Raw genomic sequence first — 21,894 nt, 5'->3', positions numbered from 1 at the left:
GATTAATTTTCGACACATGACCATTATTTTCCAATTGTTATATTATAGATTAGAGTTCATATTGCATAAATTCTGCAATACAGAATTTGCCGTTATTTCCAGTTTAATGGGAATAAAACTTATGTAATGCAAAGTGTGTTGGGCCCAAATATATATTCTTTAAGCCCAGAATTACCTGTCTTTCTCCGCCTTCCCTCTCTGGCGGCCATATCCGTTTCATCCGCCAGCTGAGCTTCTCTGGAGGTTCAAAGTTCAAACCGGGCCGAGACGATAGAATGAAGAAGAGATTATTGAGCTGCGAAGCTATGGAGATGGAGATCGTTCTGGTTTAGACTATACGTGTAATTACTCAGAACCTTCTGCTTTCAATTTTTCACTCACATTCACGATGACTAGTCGGAGCACACTCACTTCTTCTTTCCTGCCCGCGCTTCCTTCCCCCAGCAAGCCAGTTTATGGCAATATCGTAATTCCGTTAAGAATTTCCTGCAATTTTAGAAACTCGGAAGCCGAAGAAGAATCTAACCTCAGTCAAAATCGATTGCATTTACTCAACCTATCCGTAACATTAACTGTTATCTCAGCTTCGCTGGCAAAACCCTCGTTAGCAGCTAGAGTCTCCGAGAGGAGGCGTTCGGGTAAAAAGTCGGAAGCTCTAACACCCCAGGAATTGGAGAAATGGTCACGAGGTCTCCCTACGGTGAGCCGTAGGCTTCCGTATACGGAAATTTTGGATTTGAGGAAGGAGGGCAAGCTTAGGCATATAATTAAGCCTCCTAGTGTAGGGCTAAAACAGCGGCCTGAGGTTGTTTTGGCTGTTTTGGAGGATTCTAGGGTTGTTAGGATTGTATTGCCTTCAGCAGAGACTGATCCCAAGTTTTGGGCGCAATGGGACGAGTTGAAAATAGATGGACTTTGTATGAACGCCTACTCCCCACCGGTGAAGAATACAGACGTTACCTACCCTTATTTGGGGTTTTTGGGAAGAATTCCAGGTTGGATGTTTTCATTTGTGAAACCTAAACCGCAATCGAAGAAGGCATTAGAGTTGAAGAGAGTAAGGGAAGAGATTATGAAGAGTGGAAAAGAGGAGATTGAGAGGACGAGGAAAGAAAGAGAGAGGATGGAAAATGCAATTAAGATGCAGAAGAAGATGGAAGAGAAGAAGAACAAGAGGAAACTTCAGGAGGCTAAGTATAAGGCTTCCTTGCGTCAGGCAGCAGAAAATTCTGAAAAGATGTCAATGATATGGTATGAGTTAGCTACCGACTCGAATGTTACAACAGCTCTTGGACTTGTGTTCTTCTACATATTTTATCGAACTGTTGTCTTAAATTATAGAAAGCAGAAGAGGGATTATGAGGACAGATTAAAAATACAGCAAGCAGAGGCTGAGGAGAAAAAGAAGATTAGAGAACTGGAAAGAGAAATGGAAGGGATTGAGGGTGATGCTGGTGATGATGAGGAAGGACAAAAAAGTGAGGAAAATGAATACATGAAGATGGCAATGCAATTCATGAAGTCTGGTGCTCGTGTTCGAAGGGCTCGCAGTAAGAGACTTCCCCAGTATTTGGAAACAGGTGTGGATGTGAAGTTCTCTGATGTTGCTGGGCTTGGAAAAATCCGGCTGGAGCTTGAGGAGATTGTAAAGTTTTTCACCCATGGGGACATGTATCGCAGGCGAGGAATAAGAATACCAGGTTAGAGTTCTTTCAATATATTCTCTCTTTTAAAAATCTTTTAGTTACTCAGATGCATTTCATTTTATTGCATCCTTGCTTTAATTACTCATAAATGTAAAACTAGTTACCTTAATAATTGCTCTATACTCCATTATTTATTTGCTGTTTGTAAATTTTCAGTTTAGCTTCAATAATATAAACTCGAATGGTCAATTCCAATATAAGTGATTGCATTTTGGTAGCTCTATACTGCATTCTTATTGAGAATTGCAGATTGTGTGTTGAACTTTACAAAAGAGTAGGCAGTCACTAGGGGCTTAAAGAGTTCATAATTTCATCTATGCCATATTGCTATATTTACAGGTTTTTCATTGTACCAAAATCAAACTCTGTACTGGACTCTACTGAAGGCATTGATTTTTTTTATAAGTTTGCATTCTTTATTCATAGCATACATGATGTTTGCATTCCTTAATCCCTATACATAGTCTATCCGTTTTTACTTTATCCCCCCCCCCTTACATTGCTTGCCACATTAGTCTGGCATTGTTTGTGCTGTCCTAATAAGCAATTACCTGATAATGCTTTAGGAGGAATACTCCTTTGTGGTCCACCTGGGGTGGGGAAGACATTGCTAGCAAAAGCAGTTGCTGGGGAGGCAGGAGTGAACTTCTTCTCCATTTCTGCATCTCAGTTTGTTGAAATATATGTTGGTGTTGGTGCCTCTCGTGTCCGAGCACTCTACCAAGAGGCTAAGGAAAATGTAGGCCTATTTTTATCTCCTTTCACTACCTCATTTCCGTCTTCTTATGCATTTCTTTCTCATGGGATTGTTTAGTTGCTACTGCAATATTTATATTCACATGAATTGTTGATAATTGTATCACACCTCCTCTTTTCCTTTTCTGGTGTGGCCTTTGGGGTTTTGAGGAGGAAGGGTAACTGGGTGAGGGTGTTATATTTCTGCTCTAATTGCATCCCTTTCTTAAATGTTACAAAACTTGGTTACCTTATTGAATCTCAATATAACATGAGCCTGGTTATGCGGATCTTAGGCACCATCTGTTGTTTTCATTGATGAGCTGGATGCTGTAGGAAGAGAGCGTGGTTTGATTAAAGGTTCTGGAGGGCAAGAACGTGATGCCACTTTGAATCAGGTCTTGGACACTTGAACTTATTCCTTTCTGCTGATTAGAATATGGGCTGCCTATGTGAATTACCAATTTTTTTGTATTCTGCTATAGCTTCTTGTGTGCTTGGATGGTTTTGAAGGCAGAGGGGAAGTTATTACTATTGCTTCTACAAATAGACCTGACATTCTGGACCCTGCACTTGTTCGACCAGGACGGTTTGACCGGAAAATTTATATCCCTAAACCTGGTCTTATAGGTCGTGTTGAAATTCTGAAGGTGACACTTAATATATAATTGGTATTTATACTACTATATTTACTCCTAAGCTTCCTCTTCCTGTAATTTATTTTTAAATACTTGGAAAAGGTACATGCTCGTAAGAAACCAATGGATCCAGATGTGGACTATATGGCTGTTGCCAGTATGACAGATGGAATGGTTGGTGCGGAGTTGGCCAACATTATTGAGGTTGCTGCTATCAGCATGATGAGGGATGGACGAAAAGAGGTATTGGCTTTTGAATCCATTATCCATGAGTTGAAGATTATTATTATGAGAGCTGGCTGTGCAGCTTTGTTATTGTTTTTATGATTATTATGAATATAGTGCTTGTTATTACATATTTACTTGATGCCACCATGTCATTAGTCAATTCTTAGTATCTGTGGATTTTATAGGATCTAATTTAGGAAGAGATTATTTTCTATCAATATTTATAATTATACCGCCTTTTTATTCCTCCACTTCTTTTAGCCGTTTTAGGCTCTGAATATAGAAAGGGCTAAGATAACTGCTTGTCTACATCAACTTTCCTGGGCTATAGTGCATAGTCATTTAGAAGCATTAGTACTTAGTTACTTACCTCAGGTGTCTTGTTCATGAGCAACTTCTGATAATGGATGTTACACAGATTAGTTTTAATTGATTTACTTATTGGCGATATTGCCTTGTAAGTTATGTTGAAGATTTGAGGACTAGAATGTGTCAATGTGATATAAATTAGGATAAGGTTCAAAAATGTCTTACATGTTACTCCCTATATTATAGGGGCACATATTGCCTCCAAGAAATTACATACACCTGAATTTAGAGTGGGGTGTAACCAAAGTTTTTCAAGTATAAAATGAATGTGTTAACATGGACTAAACAGGCTATAAATAGATTTTAATGCTGTGTCTATACTTTAATATAAGTACTGATTATTCTCATACCTAACATTGAAGGGAAGACTGTTGGATTTTTTCATGGCCTCTTGGTGGTTTGATGTTCTGCTACTTTGGGAACTTTACTTTAACCCAGGGGTTTGTCATTTTTTTTTAGATTACTACGGATGATTTGTTACAAGCTGCACAAATAGAAGAACGGGGTATGCTGGAAAGAAAGGAGAGGAGCCCAGAAATGTGGAAGCAAGTAGCTGTGAATCAAGCAGCTACTGCTGTTGTTGCTGCAAATTTCCCTGATCTCAAGAATGTTGAGTTTGTAATGTTCTTACTTTAACTATTTTCCTTTTTATAGTTCCTGGTTATTTTTTATTGTGTAATCACTGATAGTAATGAAATATTAATAATTGCCCTGAGAAGATCACCATTGCTCCACGAGCTGGCACGGAGCTAGGCTATGTGCGAATGAAAATGGATCATGTGAAGTTTCAGGAAGGATTGCTGAGGTATATTTTTTGAGAGCCTTGTATTTTCGTTGTTGACTTGCCTGTAAGATTTAGTGCCGCTTGATCTTCAACATGTATTTGGTAAATCATTCAGTATTTAAATTTTATGCAGCCGCCAATCCCTCTTGGATCACATAACTGTTGAATTAGCACCACGTGCAGCTGATGAGCTTTGGTATGGAGAAGGCAACGTAAGAAGATCTATCCTATATTCTGTATTATTAAAAGGTTCTAAATGCTTTAGATGATTTTATATCTCACATGTTGGAATCTTCCAGCTGAGTACAATATGCGCAGAGAGTGCAGACGTTGCCCGGTCCGCTGCAAGGACTTTTGTTCTTGGTGGTCTCTCGGATAAAAATTATGGTTTGTCCAACTTCTGGACTTCAGATCAAATAAATGTAAGGAACTTTTTTTCTCTTTGGACTCCCTTGTTAAGAAAAGGAAAATGCTACTTTCCTCGAATATTTGTCACCGAAAATTTTCCCAAATGACGGGACATGCGATAGGTGCCAAAACCTTCATATTTGTCACCGAAAATTTTCCCAAATGATGGGACATGCGATAGGTGCCAAAACCTTCATATTTGTTGGCTACCCATAGATTAGCCAACTCCACGCCATTTGGGCTAAATTTTGGAGAAAAAATATTTAGGGAGTGTAGTAGCATCCCTTAAAGAAAAAAAAAAAAGCTAAATATATGTGAACTTAATTCCTTGACAACAAGAGTACTAGTTTCTCTGTAGATGTAGAGTTATGCTTTTGCCTTGGACCGAATTCGTTAACAAATCTTGGTTTTCAGGGCATTGATCTCGAGGCATTACAAATCTTAAACATGTGCTATGACCGAGCAAAGGAGGTATTAGCTCCATAAATCATAGTATCATCTGATCCCAACTCCAGGAGTGTTTCACTAAAATGTGTTAAACATAACCTCGTTGTCTTACAGATACTTCAGCAGAACCAAAAACTCATGGATGCTGTTGTCGATGAACTCATTATGAAGAAAAGTCTAAGCAAGAAAGAGTTCCTCAACTTGGTGGAGATGCATGGATCCCTCGTTCCAATGCCTACCAGCATAGTCGATTTAAGGTTAGCAAAACGGTTGGAGCTGCAGCATATATTAACAGAACAGAAGTAAGCCATCCGTGTAAAGTGGATGCCTATGAGCAGAATTTAAATGGCTGCCAAGCAGACACAGGGAGGCTGAGAGATGAGCTGCAAGATGAATGAGTTTTTTACTTTTTCAAGATGAATTTTGCTGCGAGTATCAATCCCTGATGATGAACTGGAGATCCTAGAAACAGGTAATGTGTGCATAGAATGAAAGATCTTGTTCCTTAATTCAATTTTTGTAGAAATCATGTTTTTGTTCTGCAGAAATTCATTCTCTTTAATTAGGTAGTAGTTTGACAACAGGAAGGTCCTTTTTTTTTTTTTTTTTTTTTTTTTTGAAATCAAGAAATGAATGTGTTTATGTACTGGAGAGACAATTGTTCCTGTAATCCCGTATCTCATCAATCAATACATATCAGTTTCAGTGATGAGGATTAACAAATTTTTAGTGTTCAACTCAAAGTAGTCTAATCACAAATTAATCAATAGTTTTAGACAAATATTATATTTTATTATGTAATGACTTGCAGCTCATATGATGTGGATGGGTCATTATCTCTAAACCTGTTTATATGAAGTATCTCTTTGAAAAGTACGTGTTGGATTAGTATAATACAAGGCTTAGCTTTGTGACGCCAACTCCAACCGGCTTGGTAACTAAACAGTTCTAAGTTTGATTCTTTGTGAAAACTGTCTAATGGGTTGAGTCAATCAATTATCATTATATGTAACTTAACCTGGTTTATTTAGGTGTAGTTTTGTGTCTTAGTAATTGTAATTTTTTTTTTAATAATCTAAGAAAACATGTAACACTTGGTCTGTCCAAATGTAATATAACTAATGTAATATGAGCTCGGGTGTGATCACTGTTGTAAAACTCAGTCTAGGTGCTAGGCACCTCTAGGTCGATGTGAATTACTTCCTAGGCGGCCGGCCGCCTTGCTGCCCAACTCAGCTGAGTCAATTCATCCAATTCGATCAAGTTAGCGGAGTTAACTTGATCGAGTCGATCTTTATATATATATATCGCCTATGTGCTAGGCGCTACTTTACTGCCCAACTAGTGTTTAGCGCCTATTGCAACTATGTGTGTGATGAATGATGATTAGAGCTTACCAAACTTCAAATATGTTAACTGTATTTTGTTGTGATACATTATATTCAGGCAAAGAAGAAGATGAGAGGCCGGGAATGTGACAATTGTGCAGTATAGTAGAAGTGTATATACATATTCCAGGTATGTATATACTAATATCTTGGATCACGGGCACCAACCTTCAATAATGAAGCAAAGCTAAAAACCTAACTTTATGTACTTTTTGCCAACAGAGAAGGTGGCTCCTCATTCATTAACCATTAAAACCCATGTCCGATCGATCTACCAAAACAACGCAATGCTGACCCTCATGCCTTCAAACCCATGCATGCTATGCCTTTACCCTAACATTAAACATGTGGTGTTTTACGTGCATTGGGTAACGTAACTGTACTCCCCTCTTTTCCAACCAACCAACCACCTTCATTTTCCATAACTATGCTTCTTTCCTTTCTCACTCACTCACTCTTCAATTCCCATCTCCATACTTAACTTTCTGAATTATTATATTCTCGAACAGCTATCCGTTCAATTGGTTAACTAATTTAAAGTAAGGTTAACATTTTGCTTCACTGGTAGCTATATGGATCTTAACCCAGCCAATTGAGGGCACTTTGGAAAATCTAAAGCTAGGTGCCCGCATCCTAATAATTTACTCATCCACTAATAAGGTTTTATGGTAACATACATATGGTAACAACCTACTTCGTTGGTAACTTTGGGTTTGAATCCTATACTATTAAGGACACTTTGAAAAATCTGAGACCATATATATACTCCGAAATAATTTGAGGACAATTAAGTACATTATCTAGTAATTTAATTCAAAATCAGAGGCTAGACACGTCCCATAAATTTTCTCCAAAATGTGAGGCGGCTAGTCATGTCTAGTAAATTTTATGATGATTAAGAGTAGGTGGGGCCTTGGGTTTTGGATGTAAACTTTAATTTTTATTTCCACATTTTGTGGACCTAAATATAAATCTTATCACCAACTAGGTTAGTACTCAGCTGATATGACTAAAATTTATTTTATTTCTATAAATTATGGTGCTAAACACTATACAGTGGCAATGGCGAGATGACATTTGTGTCGTTATAAGCATTGATCCATTGAACTCAAAGTGATTGAGACTTGGACAGCCAAGCTCCCACTAATTAATAATACTGACAATATTGTGGTACGACAAATTAAACCTCCATAATAGCTCATATTAGCTCGCCTTGTACATATTCCATTAACGTTTCATTAACCACAATTTGTACATATTAATTTTGTTTAATTAGCTGACTAGAAAAGCTAATAGCTACTATTTAACAGTCTGTACATGATAAATCTGACTTCTGTATAAGTGTGTGTATATATAAATCCCACAGTCCAATTAAAAAGCGTATAAAATCTTAATTTAGTGTACAGAGTGCATACAACAGATAATTCGAGTAGGAAAATTAAGAGAGTAATTATTAGAGTATGTAGGAGATTACCCTAAAAATGTAGAGATTAATAATGCTGTCATTATCAACCACTCCCAATAATATAAAATCTTGATTGCCCCTAAAAAGTTTAATGAATCTTTTGGTTGTAGACTGGGGTTTCCATGGAGAATGATTAGATAAGCAAGAGAAAAAGATGTCTTTACTTATTTGTCACTTAATTAGCTAGCCTGTCAAATTCTTGTTCTTCTGCCTAGGTGTAACATATATAATTAAGATTGTTAAAGTTACTCCGTATTAATATATATGGGATTAAGTGTCCTTGGTGGTCTGTTTTCTATTCCAAGATTGTTTGTTTGCATGTGAGTTATTAGAAACTTCAAGCAACTGAAATTATGGATTTATTATAGATTAAGGTTGGGGGGAATTAGTAATGACAACATTTGCATTGTTTGGTTGTACTAGTTAATTAGTAATTAACAGCTTAATTAACAAAGAGAGGCAGTTGGGGATTCCTTACTAATTATCCAGGGAATTGAAGTTTTGGAAGGTATGTGTTTATAGGCAATTTCAGTTGTGCAATTTGGGGAATATTTTTAGTAACTTAGCTTGTGGGGAACATTAAGTTAGGAGCCAAATCTTAACAATCACGCAATTAAATTATGTAATGAATTAGATATCACATGATTGTTGCCTGAAATGGGTGTACATAATTTTCGTACTAAAATGTTACAAGTTTAATTTTGTCCAATTTAGAGAGTCTGAAGTTCTCACATGAAATCAAACTTAAAATAATGTGTTTAGTAAGTCAATTGTCTGAGCAACTCAGGTGGTATTAAAATTAAAATGTCTGAATGAGGAGGCAAGCAATTAGTAGAGGGGTATAGTAGCAGGGAGATTAATTAGAACGGTCCTACCATTTCAATTGCACTGTTTCATTGGACCCTGAGCCGATGTTACCTGTTTGGCTGGCATCCAAAGTCATTAGAAGTAGTAAAACTTGAAGTGTCTATATCACCAAAGGGTACAATAAAAACAAAGGCGCCAAAGGTTTCACAATAATTGCCTCATCAATTAGAACATTAATTATATGATGGTGGGAATTTAGTACAAACTCAACCAATTAACAAATTTTACTTGTTTGACATAACATGCCCCTGTCATCACCTAATTATGCATACATTAACGGAAAACATTACATTTTACTCTTAAGTCGTCCAAGTGTTTGGTTTGTTCCCCTTGTTTAATTATGGATTGTGACTTGTATTTTGAAAAGAAAATTTACAGAAAGTGACATCCCAACCTATGGTTTTGGTATCCAATGACACGTTTCTTAATGGAATTTTCGGCTTTTTAATATTATTGGTCCATTCATTTCAAAAATAAAATAAAATAAATTATTGGTCCATTGGACAAATATTATTGAAATGATGTGTTTTAATTGATTATAATTAATATGTATATTAGGAGTCAAATGTTCCTTTTGATTTTTACCTCATATACCTTCTTACGTGACAGTAATATTATTTTATACTCATAGAAGTGTGGATGAAATGATGCAGATCTCTTTTAGTTTAATCAAGTACCTTTTGAAGTCTTATTTAGTACGGACATGATTAGTTTCGGTGTGTGGAGTGTTAGTGTAGGTATCTTGATTGAGGAAACCACAAATTTTTTTTATTCATTAACCGATTCTGATCTATTCCACAATCATATATTGTCACGTAAAGTGGTGATGAATGCTACGAGAGGATTAATTGTAGTCATGTCTTGACCATTATATTTGCATTAGATTGGTATTATTATATCATAAATTTCGTTGAAGAAAATTCATGTGTTTGTTTGAAAGCTACACGTCATAATCAAATATATTATGAGTTAAGAATTTTCATTTGTGATTTTTTAGACTAAAAAAACTAGCATGTGATTTTTTTAACAAATAGGGGAAAAAGTGTTTTGAATTTCTTTTTCGACAAATCAAATTTTTTTGTGAGGTCTACTTAATACGAATAAAACCTTGAGGTTGTGCGTTTGGCGCACAATTATTGTACACGTCAACTGGGCGTGTGAATGTTGTTGTTTTTATTTTTTAATTTGGTCAGAATTTTGTTTTAAATCATTTTTCTCCTCTCTCCTCCCACTTACCTAATGGCTGGACAAAATTAAGAAAAAAAAAAATCAAACCATTGAAATTACTCTAAAAGTATAAAACTCTCTCGAAAGATAATAGTCCCCTACATTTTGTTGATGTTGTAGGTGTTGCCCATTATGTCTACTTGCCTAATGTAAATTTATGTCATTTTCATTATTTCACATTCTTTTTCTTATATATTCAGACAAAACAAAATGTCACATTAAATAAAATTTTATTTCAGCTAAAGTATTTCAAACAATTTGTTTAGAAGATAACAAAACACTCCAATATTTATTTGTATTTATCGTGCTGATAAATATTTATTAGACATGAAAAAAAAAAAAAAGATAAATAAGAATATAAGATGGACTGGACTCTGGAGTCTGGAGATTAAAACATTAAAGTAATATATTTTTATAAAAAGGAAATATTTAAAAGAGATTAAAACATTTTAAACACGATTTGATTGATGTGATTAGTGAGCAGCCCAGTTGAGTGTCTCAAAGCTGGCCGGATTCACAGTCTCGCCACCCGCCGGTTCGTTAAGAAAGTGAGCGCAGAGATCATCGTCCGGCAACCACCACGGCGGATACACCCACCGGTCAACGGCCGCCTTGGGCTCCGACGAGTCAAAGCTCCCCTCCTCGTCGAGATTCGGAAGCTGAATTATCTCGCCCAGGTCATCCGACGCCGCTGAAGTTGTAGCCGACGCCGACGCCTCGGCGGCGGAGGAGGAAAGAGGGTTGAGCTCCTCCATGGCGGCGGCCTTGGCGGCCGCCGCCTGAACGTCGCCGGGGGAAGCGGAAGCGGCGCGTGGCAACGAACCGAGGAGGTGAGGGAAATTGAGGAGCGTGGAGTCCCCCTTGATGGCCACGACCGCCACGTCATGAGCCCGCGCCGCCATTTCCGCCGTAGGATACGTCCCCAACCAAATCCTCGACTTCTTCCTGGGCTGCCGTATCTCCGACACCCATTTCCCCCAGCTCCTCATCCGCACCCCTCTGTAAACCGGATGCCTATTCCCACTCTCCTTATTCTTATCCTTATCCTTATTCCTATTCTTATTCTTCCTATTCTTCCCCTGCATGGACTCACACGACGAAACCAAACAACCCAAAGAACAAGACGAATTCGTACAGCTTTCAGCCGTGAATTCTTCCGCCATTATAAATACTTATCACACTCCATTAACGCTCCCCAATCCCCATATATAGCTATGAAGAATTTGAGATATATGATTGTGAGAGGGAAGAAGAAGGAGAGGGTAAATATAAGTGAGAAATAATTGCAGGCCAGAAATGGTAAGAAAGAGACAAAGTGGAAAATACCCGTTGAAGCTAGAGAATGACAGGCTACGTGGTATTACTTATAGACACCTTAGCTTTTAAATTATATTCAGTTGTAGTCGTATAGTACGTACCAATATTATAATTGTAATAAAAGTCGTCATCTTCAATTCTTCGCTAAAATCCACGTATCTGTCGTTGTAAACTGGTCGTTGTAAACTGGCCGTTGTGGACGGGTCGGAATTTTATCTCTTTTCATTTTTTATTTTTGTAGATATAATAGTATTGTCTGATTTAAATTTAGGTACGTAGCATTGGAAACTCTTTAAGAAACCCAACCTTGTACATTTCCTCCATTGTCCTTTGATGACTCATCATCTTCAATTCCCTACCAATTAACTTGAATTGGTCATATACCACCCGAAAGGGTTTAAAAGAATACCATACCGTATTAAATAATGATTTAATTACACAAAATGCCAATGTGCAATCTGTTGGGCGGGTAGGGTCGAGGAAGACCATTTTTAGCTCAATGGGGTCCTTAGCCTTATTCATGGTCTTCCCCCTTGGATCGATCGAGCCAATGATTTGTTTCGAGTTCTCACGCTAGCTAGCAAGGATTTTCAATTGGTGTAATAAAGGGTTCTCAGTTGGTGTAATCCTTAACCTTAATTTAATATATTAAAATTCGGAAATGCATAAAGTTAGGACTATTTTATTTTTGTTAGATAGGAAGTTGGGAGTTTGCCTAATTTACTAGTTGATTTTTTATTTTTGAATTTGATTGTAGTTAGCATTTTGAGTTTGAAATTGTACAAAAGCTCACGAAAAATGAAGAAAGTGACAAGTTTCATTAATTCACAACAATTCACACTTTAAATTTACAAGTTATGTTAAGTTTTATCCTCTTCTTTTCTAAACTCCTATAATATTTAAGGGTTTATGCTGGATCGATCATCCCATAAAATTAAACTAACAAAATCTATTAAGATTTATGGAGTATTTAAAAATAAAATTGAAAGCAACAAGATGTCTGGCATATCATATCAATATCAATGTCAATCTAAATTTTATTTTATTATCTTCTAATCTTTTAATTATTATTTTATTATTTAAAATAAAAGAGATCGAACTTCTTTCTAGTTCATCATTACAATCTTTTAGGTATATATCCAACTAGAATTATTATTCAAAACATAGTTGGCAAACGAGGCTTAGTCGTTTAGAACATACATAAGGAGAAATCCACTAATTTACCCATTCCATGGGCTATGTAAAAAAAAAAAAAAAAACATTTTTTTTTGACAACCAAACAAAGAATGCTATTTATTAATTATCGGTAGAAAAAAAAAAAAAGAATCGATTACAACAAGACCGCATAACTCTTATATAATTCATAATCAAAAGTTAATCAACAAATTGAATACCACTCGAAGGGTTTGAAAACTCATGAACATTAAGCTAGCTCCAAATCATCGATAAAAGAACCATCTAGTCTGCATAAGTATTGACTTCTTTGCCAATAAATATAAATCAAGCAATATTGTCACTCTTGATTCAATAACTCTCTTATTATTACGATGATTGAATGAGAGGATTTTGTGTTAACTTACCTTGTAATATTATTAGTTTTCAATTCACCACGATTAATCATCAATAAATTACTTTTCACCATAACAAATAAACAGAAAGTCTTCCCTTCAACTTAATATATAGTAGTTCATTATAAATCGTCTAAATAAGAGTACATTAAATAAACTTCATGCATAGGTAATAAACCACACATTCTCGTACGGAAAGTAGGTCCATCAACCTAAATAATGATGGAACCTTCTGCCACTTGTCCAGAGAGCTGCATTTATGCGACGATCAAAGCTGTAAACTTGCTGGCACCCATGCACTTTTATCTACCTTAATTCACTCCTCTGATCTTCAGTCTTCATTCATGTTTTTTTCTGAATTGTTCCTTTATTGATTTACCAATTACCATAAACAACGTAATGGATAATGACGCAACCAAAACCTGCGACTGCTCCTCCAGTATTGCAAGCTTGCAACCGTACTTAGGTTTCTTTATACACATTTTAAAAAGGAGAAAATGTCCATATATTTTTAGTCTTACTATTATTGTTATTATACAATAAGTCTTTGTTCTTTTTCTTTCTTTCTTTCTTTTTTTTTTTTCCAAATCGTTAACATTCTAACCAACTGAGCTAATCCAGCAGTATATCCTTAATTTTCAATTTAATGATTTTATTGACATTATTACATAGGTTACAATTTTCATCATTCTTGAAACAATTTGATACTATTGATAGTGTAACGTTAACCAATTGTTGCTTACATTTTGATGTTGTTAAGTCCACGGTTCTTGGGCCTTGATCTAGTACAATTGGATCAGATGAGTGGACCAATCCGCATTCCGGCCCATCTTAAACATGTTGGGCTCTTAGGTTTTTCAAGTAGAGATAGAATAGGTATAGTCTTGGGTTTGAGCCCAACTTATGTCTCTGCAATCATTATTGTGTGGACCATACTATCAAATAATGCACATTCAATATAAAAATAATGTACATTCAGTATAAAAATAATGTACATTATATTCAGGGGATGTACATTATTTGTGTACTGAATGTACATTTAGTACATTAAAAATGTACATTTTGTTATGGTCCACACAATAATTTGCCCTGTCTCTGCTCAAGTTCATAATGGGCCCATTGGGCTTAGAATGAAGCTGTCTATCTACCTATTTTGTATTCTTATTTGTTAGAGCAATTATGGTCTAAAAGTCCAATGGCAAGTGTTTGGATCTATCATAGCTATTGGCACATAAGTCCAACTCTAATGTGGGCAGCGTGTTGTAGTCCAAGTATGATAGTGTATGACCAAGCCCATGTAGTCATGTGGGCAAAATCTAGTTTAAAGGTGTCTCTTACAGTAGGATCTGTTCAGGACACTTCGTGGTCTAATAAAAAAAAATTTGTCATATATAATCGTGAAAAAATACATCTTACCATGAATTCGGTTTAAATTGTTAGATTATTATTTATTTTTTCTTTAAACATTCATTATAACAAATGTGTAACACTTGTGTGAGACCGTCTCATGAGTCTCAATCTGTGAGATGGTTCAAATATTTGATTAATGTGTCAAATCTTTTATTAATGAGTTAGATATTTGACTTTATTAATCAAAGATCTCACCCTTCTCACAGATTGAGACTTGTGAGACGGCCTCACACAAATTTTTGTCTCTTAGAAAATGTCTATATGCAACATAACTTTATAGTGTGAGGTTCGAACATATATTTAAAAATGTACTAAGGGACAGTCTCATGTTTTATTAGGCTCTTTAACTCTCACGTCTTTATGTTTTTGAGGTTTTCTTTTCACTTGAAGAATAAAAATAAAGACAAAAAGAATTTGTTTTGGGTTTGGATCAACTTGAAGGGGCAAAAGAATCAAATTTGGATATCCAACCCACTTATAGACAGACAAAAAAGGGGAGATGAAATAAAATAAAGTTAGGTATGCAGTGTATGTATATACGTATATATAAATATATGAGCAAAAAACCAAAACCTAACAGACATACATCTAATGAAAAACTTTTGTTTAATGAAGCACACCTAAAGATTCCTTATCCAACCCCACTCCCATGCATTATTAAACTTTTTTGTATTTTGAACTCTATAACCTGCCTAATAGGGATTATGAAGGGATAAATCTAGCCAATATAATTTTGACACTTAATACCAAACTGTACATTTTTATGTACAAGAAGCTTGACCCACCCTAAATGTTTGTGATAGTAGATTTCTCATCAAATTTACTAGATCAATGCTAAACGAGACTAATTCAATCGAATTGAGTCTTCCTAATTGATATAAACAATCCTAATCAAGGCAATTCACTTGAAGACGTTGCTACATACACACGTATTTGAACTCTTGGCCCAAAATCATGGAATAATTAATGCTCTCACCTGCCTAGCTAATTACATTTTGAACTGATCCACCCAACAGCTGGTGTGCTGCAGCAGAAGTCTATGGTCGGTGCATTTTGGGGACTCCCTCCGTCATACATGCTTCCCTCGCCGCTCATCCAAAATGGATTGCCATTTCTGCAGCTAAATTAAATAATTTAACCCTAAAATCTTCTTACCAAATTTGGTTGTCACCGTTGACATTAACTAGCACCCCCTTATTAATGATGTTTTATCAACTTTGAATGTTGAAAAATGGACCCCACTGGGTCCCGGGTTCACATGCACAGAGCTATCGTCCACAGGAAAGGCATGTTCTTGCCAGCTATGCAAGATGCAGTTTTGAATTGATTGGCTGTTCATGGATTATATATATATATATATATATAGAAATGAGAGAAATTGAAGGCCATTATCTGAGTGTACACTAGATAAACTTTATCTTGTTATCTTAGTCAATACTTAAAGAACCAAAAAACCTAAATTAACTCAAATTAGTAATTTAGTGGCACCAGGTTGCACTCCCATATGGAAGGGCAGGTTCGAGCATCGGTGAAAGGCCATATTGACTTTTACTGTTTTAGTAGATTGAGAAAGTAGTTATAAACAGATACTATATTGTAACAGAATAAGTAATACTCAAAAAACTTAAATTAGGGGTCAAACTAAGAGTCAAACTTATAATATTGTGATTTATTGGGCATAGCACCTCTCCAACAGATGAAAATTCAAGTGACCAACTTGACTAGTTAGGTTAATCATATATTTGTAATATACTATCGATCTTCCACATCACTTGCCCCTATATATAGGGGAGAAAAGTAATGCCCTATTCGTGCAGTGGCTTCTTTTTCTTTCATCATCTATTGTCATCTCCGGCGGGTTAAGCTAGACCTCCGATCAAAATGCCGGCTATAGCTTTTGGACGGTTTGATGATTCTTTCAGCGCCACCTCTCTGAAGGCCTACCTGGCCGAGTTCATCTCCACCTTGCTCTTCGTCTTCGCCGGCGTCGGCTCCGCCATTGCTTACAGTTAAACATATATATGCTCTACCACCTCTTTTATCTTTAATAGTTTTTCATGCATGTAATATAGAACTTTTGTAGCTATTCTGCCATGCATGCATGCATGTTATTTATTTAGTTTTGTTTTTTGTGTTGCAGACAAGTTGACGGCGGATGCTGCTCTTGATCCGGCTGGGCTTGTGGCGGTTGCGGTTTGCCATGGACTGGCTCTGTTTGTGGCGGTTTCTATCGCCGCCAACATCTCCGGCGGCCACGTCAACCCCGCTGTCACTTTTGGTTTGGCAGTCGGCGGCCAAATTACCGTCATCACCGGCCTCTTTTACTGGGTTGCTCAACTCTTGGGCTCCATTGTAGCTTGCTACCTCCTCAAAATCGTCACCGGCGGCCTGGTAAGTAAACAATGGCTATCAAATGCTTATAAATATGAAAAATTCGTAATCACTATATGAGAGTATGCATTAAGTAATTAAACTTGACTTTATAATCTAATTGGCAAAAAATTAAACCAATCAAAATTGTTGTAATTGATTCTTGTACAATTCAAAACAGCTGTCATTAAAACTTATAACATTGTAATTATTAAGTCAACTGATCGACTAACTTAACTGTGTTGCAGGCGGTGCCAACCCACGGTGTGGCGGCCGGAGTGGGAGCCATTGAAGGAGTTGTGATGGAAATCATTATCACTTTTGCTTTGGTGTACACGGTGTACGCCACGGCCGTTGACCCCAAGAAGGGATCTTTGGGAACAATTGCGCCCATCGCCATCGGGTTAATTGTGGGGGCCAACATTTTGGCCGCCGGTCCATTCTCCGGCGGGTCAATGAACCCAGCCCGCTCCTTCGGGCCGGCAGTGGTCAGCCTCGACTTTGCCTGCAACTGGATCTACTGGGTCGGGCCTCTCGTCGGCGGTGGGCTTGCCGGTCTCGTCTACGCTAACGTGTTCATGTGCCATGAACACGCCCCGCTATCCTCCGATTTCTAAGTTTTCGATCTGAATATGTTTGGAATTTCACGTTTGAATGTTTGATCTGAGAATTGAAGCGCAGTTTCCATTTCCGTTTTGTAATAAAGCTAGGGAAGAATCTCGAAATGCAGCATTTTTGGCTCTTCTTCCCGGCCTTTTTGCTTTCTTCTATCTTCTGGTTTGGACTTTGGAGCTGTACATTATGCCTCTCATCTTCTGGTGAAAACTTGCTTTATTATGTTAAAAATGCATTCATTCCAATATATTGTACGCTTCCAATGGAAAATCAATCCTTCAAATGACATTTCCCTTTGATAATAACTCAACTTGTTCATGTACTATTTACAGGGTTTGAAGCTTTTTTTTTTGACTTGCTCTCGAGACTATGTGACCATTTTCACAATTCCCCATTTAGTTTTTGACAAGTCTTGAAGGGCAAAATTGTCATTTTTGGTCTCCTAAGCAGAGTTTAAGAAAAATGTAATAAAAATGACAATTTTATCCTTTAAGATAAATCACATGATAAAAAGTTGCGTTGTGAAATCAAATATAAAAAAAATTAATAGTGGATGACCAAATGTGAAATTAATCCAACATTCATGTGACCGAAAAGAATGAAAAAAATCCTTAATATAATCTAATTGACAGCATTAGAAGAAGATTCTTCAATACTGTTCCTCAGTTTGATGTCCATCTTCTTGGTTCTCTTCAGTTGTTTCACGACACCAATTCGCTTGGAGGAATAAGGAGAAGGAATCTAGGATTAACGAGGAATCAGAAATTAGCAGAAAACTAAAGAACAGGAATCAAACATTATGGTGAGATATTTCAGAAATTATGTTTACCAAACAAGGTGTGTATCTCTTCATTGCAGCAAACATGGCTGCATGACCCACAGCAGATATCTGGTAGTTGAATGGAAAGTTTTAAAAAAACAAAAAAAAACAAAAAACAAAGTTCATCTAATAAGTTCTTGCAAGATTCACTGGAAAATGGAGATCTAGACAATTGATCCTTACAGGAATCAGCATCAGAATGGTGACAGGAACAAGCGTGGCGATATCAATTAGTGTTTGTTTCATCTTCTTCCTCTCCCTTTTGGTCAGCAAGTGGCCTTTCAGTTGCTTAACAAGAAGCCCAAAAGCATCCGAGATGTCGATGAAGAGCAGCTGAGTACCCATCAACACATTCTGTGATATATATATAAAAGCATACATTAGTATATATAGTCTGAATTAAGAACTTAAGAGTCTTGCAAGTATGGACTTACTTGACTTGCAGTTATAAGTTTGGCCATGGATTTTCCGATTAACTTCTGGTGCAGAGGCTCTGAGGTCGACGAGGATGACGAGCAACTCGACTCTGCTACCATATCAGCATCCACCACAGCTGCCCTTGACACCTGCAATTTCATACTTTTATCTCTGTAAATGGACTAAATTTGTTGCGTATTTGCGGGTAATCGTAAAAAAGATTGCAACTTTACTGTTCTGAGTATGAATTCTTGCATCTGGTCTTTATACCTGCTGCAATCTAGGTTCAAATTGATATTTTTCCCTCTTTACCAAATCAATTGAAGCTTGCTTCCCCTCCAAACTAAAGGGTGAACTTATCCCACTTCTTTTCAGTAAATCTGCAGATGAACCTTTTTCTGCAATTGTTTGCAGTTCCCTGCATGAGAAAATGAACACTCATCTATCTAATACAATCTATAAATCACACCAAGAAATACCAACTAACTAACATACCCTCTTCTGTCATAAGCAGCCCAGAAGTCTTCCAAACAGGTTGACAGCAGACTCTGACTAAAAGATTTCACCGAGAATTAGATCAGAATGAATGTTAGCTGTACAGGGAGAGCGTCGAACGAAATGGTATGTTTTGCAGTCACCTGTGAAGCAAGAAGTCTAACAAATTTGGCTCTAAGGCTTGCTGGAGGGAATTGTTGTAGTGAGCAAATCCACATATAACATCATAGCAAACTGTCAGAACAGTATACAGAATGATTTCGGTTTCTGCTTGACTTGCATGCTGTTTGGATCTTCTTTTATCACAAAACTTGCTAGCATATGCAGCATAAAAGTCGAGCCATCCAATTTCATCGGTTATCACCTGCAAGAATGAATCTTAATCTATCTTCCTTGAATCTTTCTGTGTATGTTAAGAAGATAGCTAAGGAAGGACTAACCTCCATGAAGAGCTGGTACTGGGCAAGAGTTGAGAATTCTGGATATGTTTGAAGGCTACCACATTCTAAATAGCTGTTTGGAGAGCATATGAACTCCGTTTATCGTTGAAATTTAATGTCAAAGGTTAAACCAAGTACACTTATACAAATCCAAAAGGGCAAAGGCAGTTAACTACCTGAGAAAATCCATGGTTTGTTCATCAAGATCCTTGATAGCCATTTCTGACAGGAACAACCTTGTCTCTCTTCCCAAATATGCAAAAAGTCCCAAAGTGGCCAAACTATTCTCTTGGACCTGTCAAAAACAACTCAAAATTACATTACCAACAACACATGATCTCAAGTTATGGGGTTAAGTACAAGGGAAATGACCTTGTCGCGAAAAGCATGCTTGTCTGCAATTGCATTTTCTCTGTGGAATGCATTGATTAGTTTCTTCTGAACTAATCCTATCCAAAATTCCACATCTTCAATGCTTGTACTTGGTAGGATCTTTCTTCCAAAATGAGACAGGAACTCCTCTTCAAACCCTGCCTCGGTTGCTAAATGATGAAATTTATCGATGGAAACCAGACTGTCTGACAAGTTCATGAGCTCTAGTACTGTATCCTCAATTTTAAGCAAAAAGAGAGGACAAGAAATTCTTTCCGAACATAACTTTTGCAGTGCAGCACAACAAGTTATAGCCACGATTATTCCTGCAATTCCACTGAACATAGTTGTATGAAGCAATATGAATAAAACCGCAACAGATTATATATCTCAAAAAGAACAACTAAAATCCATCATAGAGAATGCAAACACGTTTTAATGTAAGTAGCAAAGGGTTTCAAGAACAGACCTCCCCGCGTATTCCATAGACCATTTCTTGAACAAGGGGATGAAAAAATCGGCTATGCGTGGCAGCTCAACCACTCTGAACCACTGAACCAGCTTAGGATTCCTCATATTTAGCTGACTTTCTATTTGCTCTCCAAGAAAGTTTATGATTGGGGATAGACTTATGCATAGTAAGAAAGAAATTAGTTTCAGTAACTACAATAAGAGAAAGATTTAAGGGCCTAGCTATATATACTTTGCACTTTACTGAAGCACATTTTGGCATAAAAGTTCCCGATTAACTTGAACTTACCTCTCATTAACAGAAGGATTGTTGCAGCGTTTATGCGAAAGAAATACTTCCACTTCTATCGCTGCTTTCAGCAGAGCATAAAATGCTACCTGTGCAGCCATTCTGATAAAATTATTATTATCTTTTTCTGTTTATCCTGTAGGTCTAAATGTCCAAATCATTTAACTTGAAGAAAGGGAAAATTAGCATACAACATTGTTAATTGCACTTGTATTGACACCAGCAGATTATAAAAGCCTTATCTGAGTTCCTTTGTTCTCATCTTATACCTGATATGCAATGTTCTTATACCAAGCATGAACATCTACTCCATTCCATGCCATAGCAAGCTCTGCTTCACTTTTACCCAGTTTAAGTGTCTGTGCTGCAGCAGAAAAGCTTCTTGCAGATTCGTGCAATACCCACACGAGACAATTAACTCGATTAAACTCCATTTCTCGACTGCGACCCTTGCCTAATAAGGGCTCTTCCTGAGGAATGATTTGGTCTGAGTCTGCCATGGATACCATGGATGAGAGTGTTCCTAGAGGAATCTGTTTCAGTCTGGTTTTCTGGGAAAAAGGCCTATAAAGATCATATCTTTGTGGCAAAATGCCATAGTTTTGCTCTTTGATGTTTACATTTGATGAGAAGATCTTGTCAGAACAAGATCGGGCTTTGTCCCCTGGATGGACATTTTTCCTGCAACATGAAGGTGCAACCAGTCATATCTCTCTCTCACACACACATATATATATATACAATCTCCTTCTTTACAAAGATTCAAGCTTTATCAGAAAAGGATGAATCTTTGATGATTATATCCACAAATTGACCTAATACATGAGGTTAATCCCATATCAGTCTAATACCCACTACCCAGACCTCCTAATCTCAACCTTAAAACAAGTCCAGAACCAAACTACAATAATCTAGAACATCATAGTACATACAAGAATCACTACATAAACTAAGAACTGGTGCAGAAGATGCATGACTCACCAAACTCACAAAACTACACTAACTTTCTTTTCACATAAACCCAGAAAAAAAAAAAAAAAAAAAAAAA

At 36.8% G+C, this 21,894-nt stretch overlaps 4 protein-coding genes across 6 annotated transcripts in view; 2 read left to right on the top strand and 2 right to left on the bottom strand.

The window, feature by feature from the left end:
* The first annotated feature begins 182 nt into the window (after window positions 1–182).
* Window positions 183–6,027, top strand: LOC116010310 (probable inactive ATP-dependent zinc metalloprotease FTSHI 2, chloroplastic). Its single transcript, XM_031249660.1, has 11 exons — window positions 183–1,700; window positions 2,273–2,445; window positions 2,738–2,839; window positions 2,927–3,091; window positions 3,182–3,322; window positions 4,136–4,294; window positions 4,396–4,481; window positions 4,594–4,672; window positions 4,760–4,882; window positions 5,283–5,339; window positions 5,430–6,027. The coding sequence occupies exons 1-11, from the start codon at window positions 389–391 to the stop codon at window positions 5,619–5,621; spliced, it is 2,589 nt and encodes an 862-aa protein (XP_031105520.1). The 5' UTR covers window positions 183–388; the 3' UTR covers window positions 5,622–6,027.
* A 4,523-nt stretch (window positions 6,028–10,550) lies between these two features.
* LOC116010487 (ethylene-responsive transcription factor TINY-like) lies at window positions 10,551–11,604 on the bottom strand. The gene has a single exon (XM_031249916.1). It carries the CDS (start codon window positions 11,423–11,425, stop codon window positions 10,736–10,738), a length of 690 nt encoding a protein of 229 aa, XP_031105776.1. The 5' UTR covers window positions 11,426–11,604; the 3' UTR covers window positions 10,551–10,735.
* Window positions 11,605–16,353: 4,749 nt separating this feature from the next.
* Window positions 16,354–17,847, top strand: LOC116010486 (aquaporin TIP2-1). The gene is made up of 3 exons (XM_031249915.1): window positions 16,354–16,565; window positions 16,698–16,948; window positions 17,176–17,847. Exons 1-3 carry the CDS (start codon window positions 16,439–16,441, stop codon window positions 17,542–17,544), a joined length of 747 nt encoding a protein of 248 aa, XP_031105775.1. The 5' UTR covers window positions 16,354–16,438; the 3' UTR covers window positions 17,545–17,847.
* A 229-nt stretch (window positions 17,848–18,076) lies between these two features.
* The window catches only part of LOC116010484, a 5,665-nt gene continuing 1,847 nt past the window's right edge, over window positions 18,077–21,894 (bottom strand). Inside the window, exons 2-14 of one of the 3 annotated variants that reach the window (XM_031249911.1) lie at window positions 21,116–21,527; window positions 20,847–20,935; window positions 20,556–20,714; window positions 20,087–20,423; window positions 19,891–20,009; window positions 19,715–19,787; window positions 19,418–19,638; window positions 19,275–19,331; window positions 19,050–19,197; window positions 18,797–18,928; window positions 18,546–18,716; window positions 18,372–18,431; window positions 18,077–18,283 (exon numbers count right to left, since the gene is read on the bottom strand). In XM_031249911.1, the coding sequence (XP_031105771.1) occupies window positions 18,164–18,283; window positions 18,372–18,431; window positions 18,546–18,716; window positions 18,797–18,928; window positions 19,050–19,197; window positions 19,275–19,331; window positions 19,418–19,638; window positions 19,715–19,787; window positions 19,891–20,009; window positions 20,087–20,423; window positions 20,556–20,714; window positions 20,847–20,935; window positions 21,116–21,527 (2,098 nt within the window). In that variant the 3' untranslated portion in view covers window positions 18,077–18,163. Of the gene's footprint in view, window positions 18,284–18,371; window positions 18,432–18,545; window positions 18,717–18,796; window positions 18,929–19,049; window positions 19,198–19,274; window positions 19,332–19,417; window positions 19,639–19,714; window positions 19,788–19,890; window positions 20,010–20,086; window positions 20,424–20,555; window positions 20,715–20,846; window positions 20,949–21,037; window positions 21,528–21,894 lie in introns of those variants that run through there. The other 2 variants (XM_031249912.1, XM_031249913.1) reach the window with 2 other exon arrangements.

This window comes from Ipomoea triloba, chromosome 2, assembly GCF_003576645.1.
Source record: "Ipomoea triloba cultivar NCNSP0323 chromosome 2, ASM357664v1".
Taxonomy (NCBI): domain Eukaryota; kingdom Viridiplantae; phylum Streptophyta; class Magnoliopsida; order Solanales; family Convolvulaceae; genus Ipomoea; species Ipomoea triloba.
The sequence above is the reverse complement of the archived record's forward strand: the minus strand, read 5'-3'. Positions and strand labels throughout refer to the sequence as shown.

Excerpts from the sequence above, each read along its gene's own strand:
- LOC116010486 (XM_031249915.1), top strand. The coding sequence starts at position 16,439 with ATGCCGGCTATAGCTTTTGGACGGTTTGATGATTCTTTCAGCGCCACC. Across the intron at positions 16,566-16,697 it reads CGGCTCCGCCATTGCTTACA|ACAAGTTGACGGCGGATGCT; the intron begins GTTAAACATATA and ends TTTGTGTTGCAG. Across the intron at positions 16,949-17,175 it reads AAATCGTCACCGGCGGCCTG|GCGGTGCCAACCCACGGTGT; the intron begins GTAAGTAAACAA and ends ACTGTGTTGCAG.
- LOC116010487 (XM_031249916.1), bottom strand. The coding sequence starts at position 11,425 with ATGGCGGAAGAATTCACGGCTGAAAGCTGTACGAATTCGTCTTGTTCT.
- LOC116010310 (XM_031249660.1), top strand. The coding sequence starts at position 389 with ATGACTAGTCGGAGCACACTCACTTCTTCTTTCCTGCCCGCGCTTCCT. Across the intron at positions 4,673-4,759 it reads TTTGGTATGGAGAAGGCAAC|CTGAGTACAATATGCGCAGA; the intron begins GTAAGAAGATCT and ends GGAATCTTCCAG. Across the intron at positions 5,340-5,429 it reads GCTATGACCGAGCAAAGGAG|ATACTTCAGCAGAACCAAAA; the intron begins GTATTAGCTCCA and ends GTTGTCTTACAG.